Below are 21,887 nucleotides of genomic sequence, written 5' to 3'. Positions count from 1 at the left end.
GAGTTATCTTGCTGTTAACATTCCAAACCCCCAGTTACAGTACAGAAAGAAGGCTTGTTGCAGTGTTAAGTGCCTGAGCATGATACCGCTTATCCACAGAGCAATATTAACTCTTCCCTTTCTAGACACCTCTGGGTTTTTTTTGTCAAAGGAACGTGATATTTAAACACTTAAACCCACTATACTTGAGTTACCTCTGTATCTCACAACACGTCATGTTTTGTAGTGTGTTGTGAGCTTGTAGATCAGCTATTTTGGGTGAATGTTCCCCACCAGAATAGGGATGCTAGGGCTCAAGTGGTTAACGAACAAATAAAGCAACGCACACAGCCACACATTACTGATAAATGAGTATGTGATTGCACAGATAGCTTTTGGCTTCCTTCCTCTATTCGCTGGTGGAAAGCCTTAGTGATATTGATGCTTTTATGTCCTTGTGTAGTAACGAGTGTGGTATCAGGATGTACAGACACTGCAGGATGTTGTTTCTTTGAATAAACAACTCTCCTAGCTAGTTATCCAGCTGGTTCTCAACATGGGGTCTGGGGGACATTGAGGGGCCTCCAGGGGGTCCCCAGCTAAATGACTGATAGTTAGTTAGGAACCAACCAAACCGTGTTGGGGTCTGTAATTCAGAGTTCAACCATAATGTCCGAGCTAAAAAATCATATACAATGGGGGACTGTGGGCTAATGCATAATCAAACTGGGGGTCCTTGAAATTAAAAAAAGGTTGAGAATCACTCTCTGGAGCCTATATATGAAATAGAGCCTGAATTCACGAATACTGTATGTATTGAAGTAACTGTCAGTTTGACGGATATTGTGGTACTGTGCTTTTGTCACTGGATAGGAGCAAAAATCTACATTGTTACAACTGCAAACTTATGCGCACAAAAGGAACACACAAACCATTCCTTCTGTCCATCTCTGGCTTGACCTAATGCTTTTGTAAAACACTGTTCTAATCCAATAACACAGATTTGTCCTTTATTCTGTCCCACTGCATCACAAGATTTTTATTAGTAAAAAAAAAACTCCTCTTTGGTTGCTCTTAAAAAAAGCAAATGATATTGTGTGTGTGTGTGTGTGTGTGTGTGTGTGTGTGTGTGTGTGTGTGTGTGTGTGTGTGTGTGTGTGTGTGTGTGTGTGTGTGTGTGTGTGTGTGTGTGTGTGTGTGTGTGTGTGTGTGTGTGTGTGTGAGAATATATATATATATGTCTCAGGCCGTCTGAAATGAGGAAGGAACAGATATATATATATATATATATATATATATATATATATATATATATATATATATATATATATATATATGTATATATATGTATATGTATATATATATAAGAAATAAAAGCCTTTATTGTCAAGTAGCTACATATTGAAAAAGAACACCAGCATGTTTTGACCACACAGATGGTCCTCATCAATGCATAACAAAAGAGAAACATTCACCCATGTAGTCTAAACCAGGGGTGGGCGACCTTTTGGGGCACTTGGCCGTTTTCCAAGGCTGGCAAGATCTACCAGTGCCAAAGAGTGAAAACCAGCATTGCTTTTACATCTTATTATAGGCTGCTAATTAGAATAATACAAACACAGAATATTATTAATATTAATAATATTCAAACCTAACAAAGAATAGGGCATAGCAGTGGCGGCCATTTTCTGGTTCCACTCCAAAATATTTAATGCATTTTTCCCATTGACATTTCCAAAAATATTTATATAAATTATTTTAAGCCTAGAATCAAGCCATCCAGGGTCCTGGTGAATCATGACCATAAAACGTTTGATTCTGTGAAGAATTTTTTTTTGAAAACGGCAAAACAAATTGTATTTATTAAATATAGTATATCATATAATTAAATATAAAATAAAATAAAATCACAGAAAAAAATGTTTTATGGTCATGATTCACCAGGACCCTGGATGGCTTGATTCTAGGCTTAAATTAATTGATATAAATATTTTTGGAAATGTCAATGGGAAAAATGCATTGACTATTTTGGAGTGGAACCAGAAAATGGCCGCCACTGCTATGCCCTATAAGTCAATATTTCCATGTGAATAATAAAGGCAAGTTACTACATCTGGGAAGAAAGGTACTATGCACATGATCCTGTTTCATATATAAATCGAGTTTTGCCTAGTTTAGTTTTAAAATTCAATATTCGGGCTGCTGCACAGCCCTCACATCTACAGTTCGGGGCCCTCACACTTGCTTTGTCAGAGTACCCGTTGTAAACGTCTGAATGCCCTTTTGTCTGTCCTCCCTTAAGCCAATTTTAATATCAAATCAGATGACGCCACAGAATAATAACTGCTTTCTGTAAAAAGAAAAAAGGAAAAAAAACTACAAGCAGGCATCACTAGACTGGAAAGATCCACAGTTGGGCAACATTAGTAATATCTGTTGACTCATCCAAATGGATAGAGAAACACAGGATTTAATGTCTGCAGCTGTGCCTCCAAGTCTCTGAAATCCCCTAGCATCTGTGTCACTGTTCTCCTGGACAACTGTTGATGACATCCATGATTTCAAAATTCAAGCCCTGTTCTTAAAATGGCCAAACAAATCCTCTCCAGCTGAAAGCAATGCCTCGAATAACTCGCCATCAAGACATGCCGCATGAAACAGTAGGTAGGCTGCCTGCAGTGGTCGCCTTAACTTTACCAACCAGCTTCATGAAAACAGACTGATGTGTTGCCAGTTATGTTTTACAAAACTGTCGTTCCAGTTTCCCCTTCTTCGCTATTACATAGTTGTTACAGATGAGACAAATAAATGTTTCATTCAACATTATGAAAAGATTTGTCTTCCTATTCTGCGTGTAACTATATATTATACTGGAGGCTATATGGGTAAACCGTTCTCTCTTGTTATGTCCTGATGAAGACCAGCTGTGTGGTCAAAACATACTGTTTTTTCTTTATAATTATGTAGCCACTCGACAATAAAGCCTTTTAAATATATCTGTTCCTTCCTGTTGTTGTTTGACTGCCTAGTGGGAGCTACAGTATGTACTCTAGTTTGGATATGTCTTCATTCCTATTGTTCCAAGAGCACCAGATAGTATAATATTTGTGCCAGGGTATTTTTACTCACTTGCACACCTGGTTTTCTTTTCTGCAATTCTTAATTCACTTCAGAGTGAAACAAAAAGAACCACCTCCCCCTTCATCCAGCCCCCCCCCCCCCCCCCAATCTAGCACTAACCGCCTTTCTGATGGACCGCTCTCTCTGTCTGGTGGGTGTCAGTCAGTGTGCACATTTTTGCTTTTTCGTCCACATTTCTCATCATGTGTCTCACACGTCGACGACGCCTCTGTTATCTACTGAGCCACAGGATAATTGTTTCTTTTTTCCCCCCCCATTGCCATCTCAACAGGCTGTAGAGGCTCAGTAGAGGATTAACGATGAATGCTGGGCAAACATCTGTTTATTACTTAGCCATAGCATTATTTATTAACAAAGACAAATGAGAAAGTAGCACTTGATCAACAGTAATTAAATAAATAGATCAACATTACTGTCAACAACTAACTTCCCCAGCGAACAAAATGTCCCTCTGGGATTTCACAATGGTGTGGGCAGGGAGTAGGCTGAAAACACATTCGCTAAGCCCCCTCCGTACAATAGCAATTGTTCAAAACGGTTTAGCAACCGTTGCTAAACCGCCATAGACTAGGACACGTTCACATTCGTACAATATAAATCAATATAATCTACGCGTCACGATAAACGGCAACATTATAGGAATAATAACACTATGGTCAAATGCTGCTGCTGTGGGATATACAACAGGGATTCCAGGTGCTCAGAGCGGTTGGAGGGTGCATTTTTACCCCTTTACCCCAAGCTCCAAGTCCACTGAGAAACGGAGGCTGTGTTTTCAAACACACACACACACACACACACACACACACACACACAGCTTAATTTCTGGGAAATTACCTCACACAGCGCCTAGGTGATGACAATAACACTAATGATTTATGACATGAATTGTAACCGTGTTGACATCATGGTGACGTTGGCATGTTGCATAGTGAAGAACACTTTATTAGATTTATGAGCATGTGCAGTAGAAACACTTGCAGTTTAAGCCGTTTATATTTTTGATAACTGTTGTGTATTTGTGTGATGGGGACAGTCAAGTGGCTAGTTCAACACACCATAATCACAGAGCATTGCTACTATAACTTGTACCGCACTATAGAGAGCGGGCGTAGCGACGTCACAGTTGATACAAGCTGTTGTTATGGTTATCCAAGATGGCCACCGGAACTAGGGGCTTCTGGGCTCCAGGGACTTAGGCTCCTCCCTACGCCCTTTCCATAGCCTGGTAGACCATAGACCCCGCCCACTCTCTGAGTGAGCTCCTCTTGGTCTGGTGTCATAATGTGAGCCTATGGCTTTTCACGGTCGAAGAAAAACCTGTCAAATCAGAGTCGGAGGTGGGAGTGGTCTAACGACAAGCCAATCAGCGAATATCTGCTAGAACAAGCTGTGCGATGACGTCAGATGCAGGCGGATCCGTGGAGCTCTTGTGATTGGTTTAGGGAGATTTGAATCCCCTCCCCCTGGTAATCGTGGACACTGAAGCTAATGTCAGACTGAAGGTCCACGCAGCTTCAGGCTGATAATCAGGCTACCCTTTCCCTATACCGCTCGTTAGTGTTTATTCATTTGTTAGTCTATTTATTATCCGCTGCTATCTGCGCTCCAAGGAACGCACATTCCTACTTAATTTATCTTCTAATGATGGAGCTTGTATGACAAAAAAATGCACCCACTTTTTTTTATTCCTGTAAACCTGACGTGAGTTGAGATAAGTTCTGTACTGAATTCATCATTACCATCTTGCTTTCACAATAGTTTTTTTTGGTAATCACTAATTGTGATTTCCATACAGGATTACATTTGAGGGGAAATGTAATGGGAATAACACACCAGGAAGTGGCGTGCTGCTTTTGTTGCATTAATCTGTACTTTCTATTTCACTCACATATCTCAGTCTTACCCCTGAGAGCTATCATAGCTGAAATGCATTAGTTTCCTTTTGTTATTTATTCATGAAGTGTGGCTGAAATCTTAATTTTGCGCATTGCGCTGCACGATTCATCACTGAGATAGAACTGTGAAATGAAAAAAAATTCTGACTCCCTCCTCGCATTCATCAAAGAGCTGATCTTTGGTCACCATTTAACCCATTAAGACCTGAGGCCGATTCTACAAATATCTTCTAAACAGTTTTCTGAACAGACAAAATTATATGTATTTAGCCGCGGACCCCCATCTAAAAATGTTTAGTTCCAGGCACCCCCAGAAGCAAAGATTTGAGTTACAAATGTTCACTTTGAAAATATATATTCAAAGATTTGCACACATTTTCATGATCTTTCAAAAATAGCAGATCTACAGGCTTGTGGCGTGGCATCGAGTGCCGCACTAGGAGCTTGTAGATCTACTATCTTTGAATAGCCAAAGTATAAAATAATGGTTAAAGTGGTTAAAATCTAAAATGACATAGTATGCGTTCCTGGATTGAATGGCTTAAACATTCTGAACTCTGGAGTGAATCACTCATGTTTGAATCATATGCTTTGTTGTGAATGGCTGATGCTGCTAGATGTTGATGGAAGGCCCAGCTTCTGTCTCATGTCCAGAGCCACCCATTCATACACGAATACACAGTAGAATTCTCAGAGAGTTTAACCAAATGGACCCTTTTGGTCACATTTGTACACTCTCAGAGATACAAATTTGAATGCATTAAAACTAAGGATTTGACTGTGTAGATACCCTGGAAGCTAAACTTAGAAAGTCTAATGTCCCATGTCGTTACAGTGTCAGTAGTGTGTCATTAATGCCATTTATTTTGTCAGTCTGTCAGACTCACAAAACTGGAGGCTGTTGAACATATGGAAATGTATTAGAACGTCATTTATGTTGAACAGCTCACTTTAGGATAAGGGATTTAAATTATTTTATCACTTGATTTTCCTAAAGAAGGATTAGGATATTGACTGGTTGAAATGACTGCCGAGGTGCACTCGAAGTCTTGCAGCAGGCAGAGGCCTTTTGTGGTTTTGCATTTCCTGTATGTGAGCTTCACCCGCTGCACACAGTACGTGACATACAGCCTGTATTTATGACTGATCAGTGAGATCAAAGAATACCCAAGATTTGACAGATTTAACCAAAGGTTGCATGCACACTAGCAGGTGTGAATTATTTGATTTTCTCATTTATTTAATCTGACGTTATTAATGATTTAATGTGCACTGTATTTTGAGTACCACACTGTTTCCTAGTTAATATACAGTAATTCAGTGATTCCCAACCTGTGGGACGCCAAATAGTTTGCAAAATAGTAATATCCTATTGATAATATAACATTAATATTAAAAAAGTAATAAAATGTCTTGGTATTTTTACTTTAAAACATTGAAACAAACATTTGTTTCAATTGTGATACGGATAAATAGGAACTTAAAGTGTGCTATGTTAGTTCCATTGATCCAACCCGGAACGCAATTGGTTGATCATTCAAATAAACATGCTCTGAAAAGGCAGGCGGCCGACCCGCCTGATCCGTGGTCAGATGGGTGGGCTGAGAAGGCTTTCAAGATTTTAAAGTGGTTGCTGATCCTGAATAGGTTTGGAACCACTGCAGTAAGTCATGTTTATCTATCCATGGCTTGTGTTAGGAACTGATGTAATGGTCTGTGATGCTGTCCATGCACACACGTGACAGGACAGGGACACTGACATGGAAAGCATCTTCCCTCCCCTCAGGGAGACTGTGTGTGTGTGTGTGAGAGTGTGTGTGTGTGCGTGTGTGTGTGTGTGTGCGTGCAATGTATGTGTGTGAAGGGTCACTTTAGGCCGATAATTAGCGATTTGGGACGTTCTTTTATGACACATACCAGAAAATATAATTTCCTCCGACCTCCAGACATCCTGGCCGGTAAAAAAAACACAACACGGTGTGCTCTCTCTCTCTCTCTCTCTCTCTCACTCACTCACTCACTCACTCACTCACTCACTCACTCACTCACTCACACTCTCGCCCTCTCTCTCTCTCTCACTCACACACACACACACACACACACACACACACACACACACACACACACACACACACACACACACACACACACACACACACACACACACACACACACACACACACACACACAAACTTGTATGAGAAGTTTGGTTTAGTATGCCTAATGAAAACCAGGTCAAATGCAAGCTGTACAATGCCAAGTTGTCCTACCACTAATCAACAACAATGGACCTGCATATAAAGTCCATCCAACAGAGATGCCTAAAGAGACTTCACAACAACTGTCTGTTATTGGTGTCACTGTGAGGTCGCGCTGCGTGCAGGTGGAACCATATTATACCAGTCCTATAATCCTTATTTTTTTCCCCCTTTCATTCAAAGAACCGCGTCGCGTCTCTGCATAAAACAACAGCATGACTGAAGCTAGGTTTATACTTCGTCACGTGACGGTGTCGAGAGCCGAAAACAGCAGATCTACAAGCCCACAGTGCGTCGTGGATACGTACGCTGTGAGCTTGCAGGTCTGATATTATCTACGCTCACTGACAGCTTGAGCGTCACAGCGTTTGTAAATGCCCGCCACAAACAGCAGCTATAATCTGACTGGACAAACCGCACTTGACGCCTCAGATTATAATGCAATAATAACTAAATACGAACTCAACATTATTTTTACAGCATAGGTTTCAGTGCTCAATCTTTTCTGGTGTTGATAATAATTAGATGCATTAATTATTTCAAATGATTAAGCAGCAGTAGTGGGCAGTAACGAAGTAGGCTACATTACTATTACTATTTGTATTTTGGATACTTTCACTCCATTACATTCCAAAGACAAATATACTTTTGACTCCACTACATTTCTAGGAAGCGAAAAGGTATGTCATGATGCGATGTGTTGTGAGATTGTAGAAATGTAACTATAAAACATATTGCTTAGCAAAATGCAAGCACACCATTCCATATTTGACATACGACATGTGTCGTGTGTGTTCCATCAAAACTGTGGTAGGAGTAGCGTTTCGGGTTGCTCTACTCTTTAATAAAGGTGAACAAAAACTATAGTGTTGGTTGCCAGCCACAATAATAAGAACTGTATCCGTATAATGCTTTTTAAACCCATAGTTTACATAGGCACTTTACAGATTTTTTTTAAGAAACAAAAATGAAAAGAAAAGGCTAAAGCAAACACACACACACACACACACACACACACACACACACACACACACACACACACACACACACACACACACACACACACACACACACACACACACACACACACACACACACACTTTACAATTAAAAAAAAGGTAGACATTTAGTAGCACTGTTATCCAGAGTGCGAGTAAGTGATCCCACAAAGCAACAGGGTAAATACTGTACTAAATAGTCGTAAGTAGAGTGCAAAGAGAATAATAGTGCCTCAAAGTAGGCCTACTGTATCTAGGATACCTGGTAAACAATGAATCTAGTACAGCATGACCTGTAAATAACATTCTTGTTTGTCTGTCAGAAAGTATGCTCTAAAAAGGTCTGAATGGGAGGAGTTTTTGAACATTCGATCAATACGGAGTGTGTGTGTGTGTGTCTGGTCAGATGAGATCTGAGCTCTTATGCTAAGCTGTGCTAATAGCTCCTAAGCTGTGAGGTTATAGATCTGAACATTTTGGGAAATATTTATAATGTGAAAGTGGTTAATTCTGTCTGTGGTTTGAATACATATTTTAACCAACAAAAAAAATAACAAGAGCTTGTGATTAGATAAACAGCTGCATTGGATCCATCTGACCACATGCAGGTTATTTTTGTCCATTTCCTGTAAAGTAACGGTTTCGGACATACACGGTTTCCACCCCACAGCGACGATACACAAATACACAGAAGCGGGTACATGATATGACAGGATGTGCATCACCTCACTTGCACCCCCACCCCCACCAGTCACATTCTCACTTCAGAAGGTGATATCATTGCCTGTGGTGTCCATCTGGCCGTCGCATGGCCTATATTTATCGTGTGGCTTGGTAGAGAACGGAGGGTGCTAGGCGACATCGACGGTGTGACACGTTTATGAAAATATAAAAACAGAAGTTGATATCAGTCATCATCTCATCACTTCCCACTTCTTGGTGTGAATGGTGTGAATTAATCCAGTAAGACCGGGAACGCATCTGTGTCATTTTTAAATTTCTTTTGTTATTCAAAAAAAGTTTTTCAAAAATAGCAGATCTACAAGCTCATAGCGCGGCACTCGGTGCCGTGCTATGAGCTTGTAGATCTGCTATTTTTGAAAAACCTGTGAAAATGTGTGCACATTTTTTAATATATATACCGGTAACTCAAATCTTTGCTTCTGGGGGGGTACCTGGAACAACATATTTTGAGATGGGGGGTCCACGGCCAAATACATATAATTTTGACATGAAAAAGTTTGAGAACCACTGACATGTGTTTTTTCAAAAAACTGTTAGGATTTAGAAGACATTTGTAGAATCCCCAGAAGCAAAGATTTGAGTTAAAAATGTTTCGCTTTAAAAAATATATATTCAAAGATTTGCACACATTTTCAAGATTTTTCTAAAAGAATCTACAAGCGCAGCACTCGGTGCCACGCTATGAGGTTGTAAATTCTAAATGATAGTTAAAATAATAGTTAAAGTGGTTAAAATAAAAAATGACAGATGCTTTCCCGGTCTTAATGGGTTAAGAATGATGTAGCTTTCAAGTAGCTTGGGGGTAGCTTCATTACTTTCAGAATGATGTAACTTTCAAGTAGTTGAGCAATTCTTTTCCGCTGTGTACTTGGGCAGCTTGACAAAAGCTACATCACTAACATTTTCAGTGGCACATCAACATAAAGTAGCACGACAGACGAGTTTTGAGTGCAGTCTGTCCATCACGTAGTCTCTCGAGACTTGGCTCACTCAATTTTTCAAATGCTTCCGCCTAACATCTCTGTAGCATTCAAAGATTGTGAAAGAGTTGTCTGGCTTGACAGACTACCATCACATCAAAAAAGAGAATTCTCCATCTCCATCAATTTGTAGCTTTGATACAGTTTTATGTTTTATTTAATCACTCAATGTCATAGCATGTCCTCAGCCACATTGCCAACTTTATTAGGTACAAAGTGGCCTCAATATAGCTGAGCTACTGTACTTCTACTGAGTAACTTATTTTGAAAGGGAGCTTTTGGTGTGTTGTAGCTCACTAAGTAAGTAGATTTCTTTTTTTAAAGTAGATTGCCCAAAACTCTGTGTGTCTATGTCGTCATAATCTCTGCATTTAGAGGTTAGATTTAGGAGTAGCCGATACACTTTATTGCTAATAGAATATCTTCAAATACCTCTCATCTTGTAAAAATGTTGTGAACCCATTGGCTCCTGGATTTATTTATCTGTCTCAGCTCAATGCAGGAGCGTGTGTGCGTGTGCGTGTTTGAAATTCAGATTTTACAGTTTCAATTAGATACACATTCACATACTTCCAGAACAGCAAGACAATATTCTGCACGCACGCATGAGTGTTGTACTACAGCCACCCAGTCTCAGTAACCACAATTGTGTCTAGAATATGATGGATGAGGTTTTGCTCCCAAGGCAATGTGACCCTCCCCTAGAAGATGACCAGACCACTGGCCTCTGATCTCACTGCTATCGCATACAACAAAGTTGATTCATTCATTTCGATTCATTCATTACTCTTTCGGTCAATACAGCCTTGTCCGGTAACAGTGGACGTACACACATTGATGAGGCTGGTTATAGTCTCAGAGGCTTATGCCTGACTCATTACTTGGCTGTGCGCCATGACGCGCACCAAAAATAGAAGATCTGCAAGCTCACAGCGTCCCCATTTCTCTCATCACTGAGTCCAGAAGTGCACAGTTCACTGGCCACAAGGTCATTGGCCTGATTTAGTTTTTCATTCAGACTATACTGTACTTCACCTTTCATCAAAACAATAATAAATATTATGACAAAAAGGCAGTGGACACCCACAAATAGTGAGATTCATTAAAAAGTTCAAGAATAAAAACAAACGCACCTGCCCGCACAGATAGATGACCCAAAATGTTGACCCAAAAGTTAATTATCTTTTTGGGCCAGCCAACTGATCATTCCAACCAGGTTTCAGGGAAATCTGCCCACTCGTTTGCCAGTAATTTTGTTTGCAGACAGACACACAGAACACACAGAAAAACCTGTAATGATGTGACGCGTCTCGTAGTCTAGTGGTGTAAACTCAATACTCTCTTTCTGGATGTAGGAAAACAGTTATTCAACTAGAACAGCTGGTTTGTTTCTTCATGCAAAATAGATTATGGGTTCAAATTCAATGAAGACACTTGGTCATAGGCAGCTGCTCATTTATGACCCTTGTGGATGTCGGGTGCATAATATGAAGATTACACAAGGGTTAGAGCTGTAGACTTTTTTCAGGAGAGCAAAAACTTCATCAAGCATGAAATGAGAGGGATATCATGTTGCTTCAGTGTGTTTCGTGCAAGGCTAGGTCAGCCAGAAAGAAGAGAGGAATAGAAGAAAATCCATACTTTCTTTTTCCTTTATTTATTCAGGGAAGCCCATTGAGATATACTAACAATGAATGCACATGTGTTTTGGTCAGATCCAGGCCCAATTAGTCCGCTTACATAAATAGAAATGGGCGGAAAGTCTATACAGTACCATTGCTCCCAGAATCTGTAGTTTTAGTTCAATACATTTAATTATTTGTCCGCCCACAGTAGTAGCTGCCTTGACCCGAGTTCATTGCGAATGTTGGGAGTTGTCAGTAGCTTGTTAGTAGTTGTTATTTTATTGTGGGTTTAGGAAAGAGGAATAGAAAGAACAAACACACATGTTGGACAGGGAGGCTGGTACTCTGGCAGACTTTAATGACTGGGGGACTTTTTTGAAAAGAAAACGAAGCTAATGCAAAGTTATCTCACTTTGCCTCAAGGCTCTACCTTCCCCACAGGGAAATTGGAAACGACACTGTTCCGTCTCAGCTGTCACGGGACAGCCCGTGTGGTTGTCGTTCCAAAAAAAGCAATATGATGTAACATTGAATTAAATATACGCGTGCTTCATCTTAATCATCTCTTTTCTCTTTTGAACAGTTCCGCTGTTGGGGTGGGTTTCTATGGAAACAGTGAGACCAACGACGGGGTATACCAGCTGACCTACTCCCTCTACAATGCCAATCACACGTTGGGTGGCATCAACAATCTGGTGAGAAACACACACATGCCCAACCCTAGGGCTGAGTCTTAATTCAACACTGAGAGTGTACAAATGGGACCAAATGCACCCGTCAGGGTCCCAGGATCTGTTTTTGTTACGCATTATTATCATACACACTGCTTAATTGATTATCGTGCCCACCATTTCCCCTGCACTTGGGGCATTAACATGATATTACAGATAGTAAATAACAGAGATAACCCCCATTGATGAATGTAATGTGTATTTGCTTCTAACAGCAGACAACCATTGGGGGTCTGTTTCAGCTTCTTGGCACTGGGTGGGGGGATTGCAGTGTGGTGGCCCTGGCTGTGTAATTGGGGCTTGTTGCAAAACAACTCCTGACCTGCATCCAGAGTGGGCAGACTTATTTGCAAAGTGTAGCGGAAGAATGAACAGAGGAATAGAAGAGAGAGAGAGAGAGAGAGGGGCAGGGGGTCACCTAAGAGCCCAGGAGGAAACGGTAATCACAATAAGGAAGTAGGGGATTAACTCCCATCTGCATTGGATGAAAGGACAGTAAGCCTACCTCTCTCTCTTTCTCTTTCTCTTTCTCTTTATCTCTCTCTCTCTCTCTCTCTCTCTCTCTCTCTCTCTCTCTTGTTCTCTCTTTCTCTTTCTCGCTCTCTCTCTCTCTCTCTCTCTCTCTCTCTCTCTCTCTCTCTCTCTCTCTCTCTCTCTCTCTCTCTCTCTCTCTCTCTCTCTTTCTCATTATCTTCAAACATGCTCTCCCCTTCAAACTAGCTTTTATCCCACAATGTTGTACACAAATAGCCCAAAGTAGAAACCGGATCTTTGCTACGCATATTTATTTTCGACTGTGTGCACCGAATGGATTTGGATGATTTCATAGTTCATTACTGTGGGGTTTTGATGTTGCCTTAGTATTGATTTGATACTATAGCTGCATACTGGGGATAGCTTGTGAGAAATACAGCTATTCTCCAGGGGAGCAAACACTTCCTGCTAGAAAACAAAGAAACTAAAACAATGACAGCTGCATTTACAGAGTTGTTTTGCTGTCTTTCCCCATCTAATCCTAAAACTGACTTGGATGATGCCACGGTTTGAGTTGGAGAGAAAAGGAGCATTCTTTAATGAAGCTGTTATAGAGAATTGATATATTTTGCATTACTTACAGACAATAATGCCTATAGCAACAACTCCGTAGCAGTATTGGGTATATTGTACCATTAAGAATACATTGCAAGAAGGTGTGTTGTTTATTGCAAAAAAAAGTTGGCAAGATCTTATCTGGTATATCTAAACACATGTCCATCTTATTCTTTAGTACCTTGATAACATACTGTTAGTGTATAAAATATGATGTTTTTGTTCAGTAATTAAAGGGGTTTGAGGGCACTTTTATGAATGGGTTAGCGCTTAACCCTCGATCTTGCAACACACATTTCCATCAATCATTATGACATTATGGTCTATGTAAAATCACAGAATAAACTACCAATACAAGAACAATGTCCCTACCAACAATATCAACACTTTCAAAGTTCTGCTTCTTTCTCTGCTTTTTAAGGACCTGTCAGTTTGTTTGGTTGCTGTTTTATTTGTCTTATTTTGGACACTGCTGGCAAGTACTTCCAGACGATAATGAACCAGGCAGGTTGTGTCTTGTGATTGTTGGAGCAGGCTAGTGGTTACTGCTCATCTTATAAATTCTGATTCTAACCGGCAAGTCATCATAGCTTACACTACTTATTTTTTTACCTGTAATATCAGAGTTAAGGTCTCCCTCGTGTGCCTTATTTCACTTTCTATCAACCTGTTTCTCTTTTCACTGTCGTGATTGTAGATTTTTATTTGTGCGCTTAAGGCACATTTCAGGTGCTTGGTATCCCCAAAAGCATCACAGCAGGTGAGGTTGCATGGAAATTGGTGTTTAAAGAAGTGCTGCAAGCCTCAAGTGTGATCCATGTTGTTAGAAAGGCATGCCCAATCTAGAGAGGCTTTCTCACTATCTTTTTTAAGTTAAGAGACCCAGCTTCATCCAGACGCATTTTAAAGGCGTACATGATGGTTCACACCAGTGAAGGTTGAGGGCGCTGACTGCAGACCTGGCTAGTAGATAAGATTCACTCAGGGCTCCATGGCAGGGGCTGTGAAACATGATGAACATGGAGACTGGTAGTAGGAGTGTTTTTACGGGCAATCAGGTCTTTTTCCCTTGGGAGTACTGGAGTGCAGGATGAGCTGTGTATTATCTCAACACATGGCTGCTCTCTGGGGTCGCACGTAGACTGAAGACCGCATGGATTCACTCCAAGTTAATGGAAGGTGTTTGAAAGGTTTAAGGCTCAGTGATACCAAGAAATGATTTCAACTCAGTTGTGTCGAGTTCCCATGACCTTATAGCATATGTGGTCCGATATGACTCGATTGTATGGTGTCTTATTTCTGCCCACTGAATAAAATTAAAAAGTCCTGAAACCTGAACGTTTTTTTATTTTTTGCTCTTTTTTTTTGTCACAGTTCCGACTTTATGTTATATGCTGTACAGTAGAAGAAGAAAAAACTGAGATAAAGTCAAAATTACGAGAAATGAAACAATTCAGGCTTTTTAAAATTTATTCAGAGTCATAAATGGGCTTTCATATCGATTTCAAATTTAGGCGGTGAGAAATCAGAGATATCAATAATATAAGTGTTAATACAGCAACAACAGCACTCAAGTGGATCAGTTTCTTAACATTGTTTCTTAACATTGCCGTTTATAGTGCTTGTTAAACTACTACGTGTTTCAGAACAAAATCTATTTGAAACTAGCACAGCTTTCAAGTCGGTGCGATTGTATGTTTTGTTTATGTATTCTCTATTTCAGCCAAAGCACATCAACATAATGAGGTTTAAATATAGACTTCCTCTATTTGTCTTTATTTTAAGAAATCAGATCCTTCTATCCTGTTTCATGATATATACCCAAACACAGAACCATCCAAACCCACATGCAAATATAGACACAGATGTACAAACAATCACACATAAACAAAGCGCTGTGCCAACAAAAGCTGCAGGCAGGCACACGTGTCCGGGAAAATTCTTTTTCACTACATGAAACCGCCTTGGATTCGATTCGAAAAAAATAAAATGGGGGCAAATGTTATATGAATTGTTTGTGCTGCTTCAGTGTTTTTTTTAAGACAGTATCTGGCGGCTAAAATTGACCTGCTGTTAGCTGTATTGCTGCGTTTTTTTTCAGGAGGTTTTATAGCAATGACAGCCACTCTATCAAAGTAATGTACAAAAAGAAAAATTTGTTCATTCCTCCACACATCCCCCTAGGCTCTCAACTTCACACACATCAGTGATAAGATCTCTCACCCAGTGTTATCATCAGCATTCCTCTCAGCATCATTGTTTATCAGAATAAAACACAGATTGGGGGGGTTCTTCCAAAGGGTTTCTTTGATCTGTTCACCTTTTGGCTACATCTCCTCTCATCGTTTAATTTACAAATAGTTACTAGTTTCTGATCTCTTATCTCGTCTCCTGATGCACTCCTTCTCCCACCCCTCTCCTGTTAAACCTTCCTCTCCACGTCTCTCTTTCTGCCTCTTTTCCATTTACTGCAACCCCACCAAAACAGTCTGTTGCCCTCTTGCTTTTGTTCCCCAGGTTGGGGGTTCCCTATCCAGTATGGAAAGTGGTGTAAGGCAGCACCTGGAGCGACTGGATGAGATCTTTGCCAAGAGGAAAGACTTTGTCAAGGCTCTCCGCTTCATGCAGCTCATGTCTTCCAACATCATCAGCCAGCTGACTAACCTGCCGGATATTGGCAGGGCCAATGTGGACCTTGCAGCCATTGCTGACCAAACAGCCTTCTTTGAGTATTATAGGTTGGTGGAATTAACACATTTTTGTTTGTTTCTGTCAACCACTTAAACCTTCTATTCTTAGTAAAACTGACATGAGTTGCAACTGTACTTGGACTGAATTTATTTCCCCCAAAATAGCTATTTTCGGTGAACGTTCAATTTAAACAATTGAATCTATCTATACAATTGGAAACCGCGAGCATGCGCGACGGTGGTGTACGGTGTTACTCATACCAATATCAAATATCTCCATTATGCAACTATAAAGTACAATGTTATATCCATTGTTGGACATACATTGTGGGTGGTTGGTAATGAATATGGTATTGAATATATTGGAAGGGGTCCTTGGGGCCAAAAAGGACTGTTGCTGTACAACACATAACCAAATACAGAGATACAGAGATCTCCATATATGGCCATAAAAGGACTGACAGACACACAGATATATATATATATATATATATGGCCAAATCTGTCACATTGGCAGTGGCACGTACTGTAGGTGTCGAACTCTAGAGAATTTCTAGTATAATACGTACTGCTTGCACTCATGCGTTTTGAAAAAGCTATTCCATTGAGAAATAAATGAATGCACTTGGGTTGTTTTGTACTGCGTTATTGCACAATGTTTTGGCCTGAAAGGTACACCTATAAGGCAAGTAGTATACATTAGTGGTTCTCTACCTTTTCAGGCTGTGACCCCCCAAAATAATCACATTTAAACTGGGGACCCCCCACCCTGATAAGCACTTGGAATTGTGGGAGTTGAGGCATTACATTTAGTTTGACTCGGTTCCAGACCACAGATAAAGAATTTGAAAATAGTTGATAGGCAATTAATTATTTTTGCCTCTTTCTTATATTATTTGACAATTTGGCCAATGTTTGACCAGTTTTTATAGCATAGTTTGTTGATTACTTTTGATGCAGTAATGGTATTTTTCTTTTCTTTCTTTTTTTTTTTTAAGGTATTAAATTGTCTCACTGTCATCTGGGGACCCCCCCCCAAAAAAAAACAATCATGTTGGGACCCCCCTGGGGGTCCCTAGTCCGACCCACAGGTTGAGAACCACTGGTATACATGACTGTCTCTCTCTCTCTTCTCTCTCTCTCTCTCTCTCTCTCTCTCTCTCTCTCTCTCTCTCTCTCTCTCTCTCTCTCTCTCTCTCTCTCTCTGCGTGCAGCCATGTGTGCAAGTCATAGGGATTATGTGGTGAGTTATAAAGGGAGAGAGAGAGAATAAAGAGAATCAACTTTATTATAGTCACATCACTGGTTTACAGGTGTAAAGAAGTGGGTGGAATTCGTTTTTGTGTAAGCTCCATGATTATAGTTATTATAGTTGACTAATGCAGTGGTTTTCAAAGTGGGGTGCCAGGGTGGCCAATTGGACAGGATGGAAAAAAAGTAATTCCCAATTCAAATTCAATTCATGTCAGATACCTGTCAAATGGTTTGGAGTGAGTCTCAGTGTTGGAAGAGAAAATGAAGGAAGCAAGAACGTGACACATGATTGGTTATCTAATTAATGAGATAAAAGCACACCAATCACACACCATTGGCTGTCAGCACCGGAGACGGAACTCAGTCCCAGAAATGGGAAAATGCACATGCAATCTGTAATTGGCTAGTTCCTCCTCTTAGCCCATAGCCTGGAGGGATGGTTTACTAAATACTATTAGTATTTTTTCCTCCACCCGTCTAGATAATGACAGGAGGGCTTATATTTGTGGCTAGTCTATAATTACTGATTACTTAAAAAAATGCCTATAGCCTACTAAGTGATGGTTGGACCAAAACAGCAAAACACATCCCACTGCGAGCTCAACACATCTCCCCAAACCTTTACTATTAGGATTGTGGTGTTGCATTGTAGCAGTAGCGCCACCGGTCATTGCAATTACTTACTGATTCCTGACGTGATTAAATACAGGCAGCGACTGTTGTACTGTATCACAAGGCAGTGTTGCCTCCTTGACCTATTTATATAATTAATGTCATCAGTCTGTCCTCCATTGCCAGCTCCACATGGAGCGTTCTCTATAGCCTCAGGACCAGGTCTCACTGTTCTGGACCTGCTGCTGCTGCTGCTGCTGCTGTGTGCAACCTGACACCAATCTCCTGTGTAATGATTGGGTTTCATACAACCAGTCAGTGGGCTATAAAATGCTTGTGGAGAGGACTGTACAGTGCAAAATCCTGAGTGTCCTTAGTGCAAAATGGGTCCATTTTTACACTCTCAGCATTAACCACTTAAACCCTATATAAATTACTTCATTGACCGGTGTCACCCAGGGGCCTGTACTAGCTCCCATGTTTTTCCCCTCCACACCAAATCTCTTGGCCGAATATAGCCGATCAGATCTGCTATTTTCGCTGAATGGTCGCCCCAGAATAGGGACCCCAGGGTTCATGTGGTTAAATTGACACTGATGATTTTGCAGTACGTTGATGAAGGGCTCATGTTACAACCAGCCTAGAGTCATCGAATAGGGGAACAATGCCACCACTCCTTTTTTCCACTTCTCCTCCCTCCCTTGTATTGTATGTCTCTCCATTCCTTCATGCTCCATGTGTTCACCTGAAGGTTTTTAGTACTCTGTTTATGTGGAGAAATTGAATAGCAATCTGTGTTAAAAGCTCTCCTACTGCGTGCCCACTGCTTTCTGGCCTGATGAGTAGTTATTCCACACTCTTCTGGTGTACAATTACAAATCAGCCATTGTAAGAAGTAGCTTGGAGCACTCCAGGATTATTACTTCTAAAACCACAAGTGACTGCTACTGTAGTTAGTGGCAATCTTAATATGCATACGCTGCATTATACAGTACAGTATTGTGTTCCTCTTACACTTATCAGTATCAACTTTATTGTCACATCACACGATTACAGGTGTAAAATAGTGGGTCAATTTTTTTTAACTCATAATATCGCAGTTACAGGAAGAGTTAGAATAGGGAAGTGAGGATAGAGAGGAAAGGAACACAGAACAAAGGACAAGTAAAATAACAGGAAGGCACAGTCAAATCAAATATACAAAGTCCAATATAAATAAGGTGCATGATTCAAAAGTTGGTTAGATGCCACTGCGAAAGGCAGAAATGCTTCTTGTGCAGGTGGAAAACATATCCGGCATATAAAATTAGCAGGTATATAAAATTACAGTTTCATGTGCTAAACTGCATAGGGTATGAAATCACATAAAATAGCAGCAGGTATAAAATCATGGAATCATTTACAACATTTTATGAGTGAGTGACAAATGAGACCCCTCTTGATTCTTGACATTAATGCTTTGTGTCGTGTCCTGGCGATCGATGTTTTTGGCCGCTGTCATAAGGTTTACAGTTCCACAGGGCCTAGTGATGTTGAGAATGAGTCAGTTAAGTGCTCCCACGTGTGTCTGGATCAGAAGCCACATTCATACACACTTTAGTTAGGGATTCAGGACGCTGTGTGTTCCATTCCTGCAGAGGACACTTTAAGAGCATGAAAAATTCATGTGTATGGATTTTGTCCTGTTAAATTATTAAGCTAACAGGCTGGAAATGACCTGGAACAGATGGGCTCTAACTAATATACAAGCTTGCTAATATGTACTGTATACACACATAGACGCCTTGAGTCATGCGTGTATCACCTTTTTTTATTGTACATGTGTGTTCAGTAAACTGTCAGTCAAATCGATGGTGATGATCATTACGCTTACGCCTCATTTCCTGGCCTTGTCTTGTAGATGGTTGACCTATCTACTACTGCTGATCCTGGATCTGGTCATCTGCGTAGTCACCTGCCTGGCGGTGGCCAGGCAGTCGCGGTGGCTGCTTTCTATGTAAGTACTGGGTGGATTTTGTGCATGTGCATACCTATCAACCTCTATTTGAGTCTAAATTTGTGTGTATATATCCCCTTGCCAGCGTAATTACCTTAAATAGACGATCGTTGAAAAGTCCCCGTGGGTTGGCGGAGGGATCCGTGTATCCACTGGAACGATAACATTCCAACCGCGATCCACCATTTTGGGGCTATGGCCCGTTGAAAACGGGTGGTTTTCGTCACAAAAAAAAAATAACTGAGTTAGGAGTGTTTTTCAAAAAATTCTATAGTTGGGGCGGACGCATGTCTTGTCTTTTGGAATGACGTCACATCCGTCTTCTGCTTCTCTGAGTGACGAGGGACCATTCCAAAGCTGTGTTAGAGCGCCCCTTGTGGAATCCCCCCCCCCCCCAAAATAAAATTGATAATAGAATGCAGATCTGCGTTCTTGGCGGGCAAGTGATGCATTTAATAGAACGCAGATCTGCGTCTTTAGCGGGTAATGTGTTAATAATATATGCATATTTTTGGGAAACATTATTATTATGTTATGACAATTTTGACAATTATATAAAAAATACAAAGATAATTACTCATTTACATATTATACTGTAGGTCCTTAAACCATAACACCTTCCCCACCCAGCCCACGAGCCATGTGGCAAAATCTTCTCCAATCTGGTCACTAAAACTTTGTATAGTATTTTATTATCCACATTAAATAAGGATATTGGGCGATATGAGGAGCAAAGAAGTGGGTCCTTGTAAAAGTCTTATTGTTTCTTGTCGTAATGTTGCTGGGAGGTTACCAGATATCAAGGATTCGTTAAACATGGACTGAAGAAGAGGACTTAAGTCAGATTTCTTTGTAGAATTCTGAAATGTAGCCATCTGGTCCCAGTGTTTTATTTGTTTTTAAGGATTTAATGGCTTCCTGTATTTCTGCATTAGAGGTCTCAACCCCTAAGGAAGATTTCTGTTCTTCTGAAACAGAGGGGAAATTCAATTGAGGAAAAGAAAAACTACTGATGGCTATTTTAAGGATGACTGAAACATCTGTCTTTTTTATTTCCCCTTCGCACTTGAGAACTGGACACTGGACATTAGATCATGATTTATAATAGTCGTTAAAACAATTTCTCATGCCTCTGGGTGTATTTTGATGTGCCTGTTCGTGTTCAACAGTGTGTGGATGTTCTATACCCTGCCTATCACGATAAACCCTCCATGAGGGCATTCTTCCCGGAAGTTTATCTCTACTTTCTGTGGCTTCCTGCTGAGGCGAAGCAAGTTGGTCAGCCTCTCTGGCACCGTGTAGAGTGCTGCATGAACCTAGAGTAGGACTATCATACCATTCTCACTTGGTCCATGTATTTATTCCACTCACATGCTGCACAAGTGGAGATTGTAGAATTAGTGTTGAACCCAATTCAAAGTCATATGAATGCGCTATTCATTCGTTGTTTTCGGACAAGCAAACCAACAGATCAGTTGCCTGAATGCAGTTATTAGGTGCTAGATCTCAAAACTCTGCCCTGCCTTATGAAACCCTTTTTAATTTATGAAAATAATAATAATAATCTAAGTAAAGAGAAAGTAACCCTTTTGGACAATTTTCCACAGAAAGACAAAGAAGTCCAATATTGAATTGGAAGTGGCAACCGGTGTTTCAAAGCCTGCAAATCCAGTGGTTAAATTTCCTGCTGTCATGTCTCCCTCTATTAGGAGCAGTGTGTTGTGTTTCAGTGTCAGTGGATGATGTTGAGCATTCTCAGCTTCTCCTCACATCCCTCTCTGATGGACCTCACTAATGTCTATTGATCGCCGGGGCAGGATGAGCCCTATACTCCCCTAACTAAGTGCTTTTAGGATACTTCATTGGTGATTTCAAGACAATCAGGAGAAAGG

The 21,887-nt window shown here is 40.5% G+C and overlaps 1 protein-coding gene across 1 annotated transcript in view; it reads left to right on the top strand.

Moving 5' to 3' along the window:
- The window catches only part of ttyh2l (tweety homolog 2, like), a 52,398-nt gene that overhangs the window by 15,142 nt on the left and 15,369 nt on the right, over positions 1-21,887 (top strand). Inside the window, exons 3-5 of the mRNA XM_080448021.1 lie at positions 12,207-12,318; positions 15,961-16,181; positions 19,900-19,995. Of these exons, the coding sequence (XP_080304147.1) occupies positions 12,207-12,318; positions 15,961-16,181; positions 19,900-19,995 (429 nt within the window). The remainder of the gene's footprint in view (positions 1-12,206; positions 12,319-15,960; positions 16,182-19,899; positions 19,996-21,887) is intronic.

The sequence above is a fragment of the Gymnoscopelus braueri genome, assembly GCF_963280865.1.
Source record: "Gymnoscopelus braueri genome assembly, chromosome: 13".
In the NCBI taxonomy this organism is placed as follows: Eukaryota; Metazoa; Chordata; class Actinopteri; order Myctophiformes; family Myctophidae; genus Gymnoscopelus; species Gymnoscopelus braueri.
Note: the sequence above shows the minus strand (reverse complement) of the source record. Positions and strands in the feature narration are given on the sequence as shown.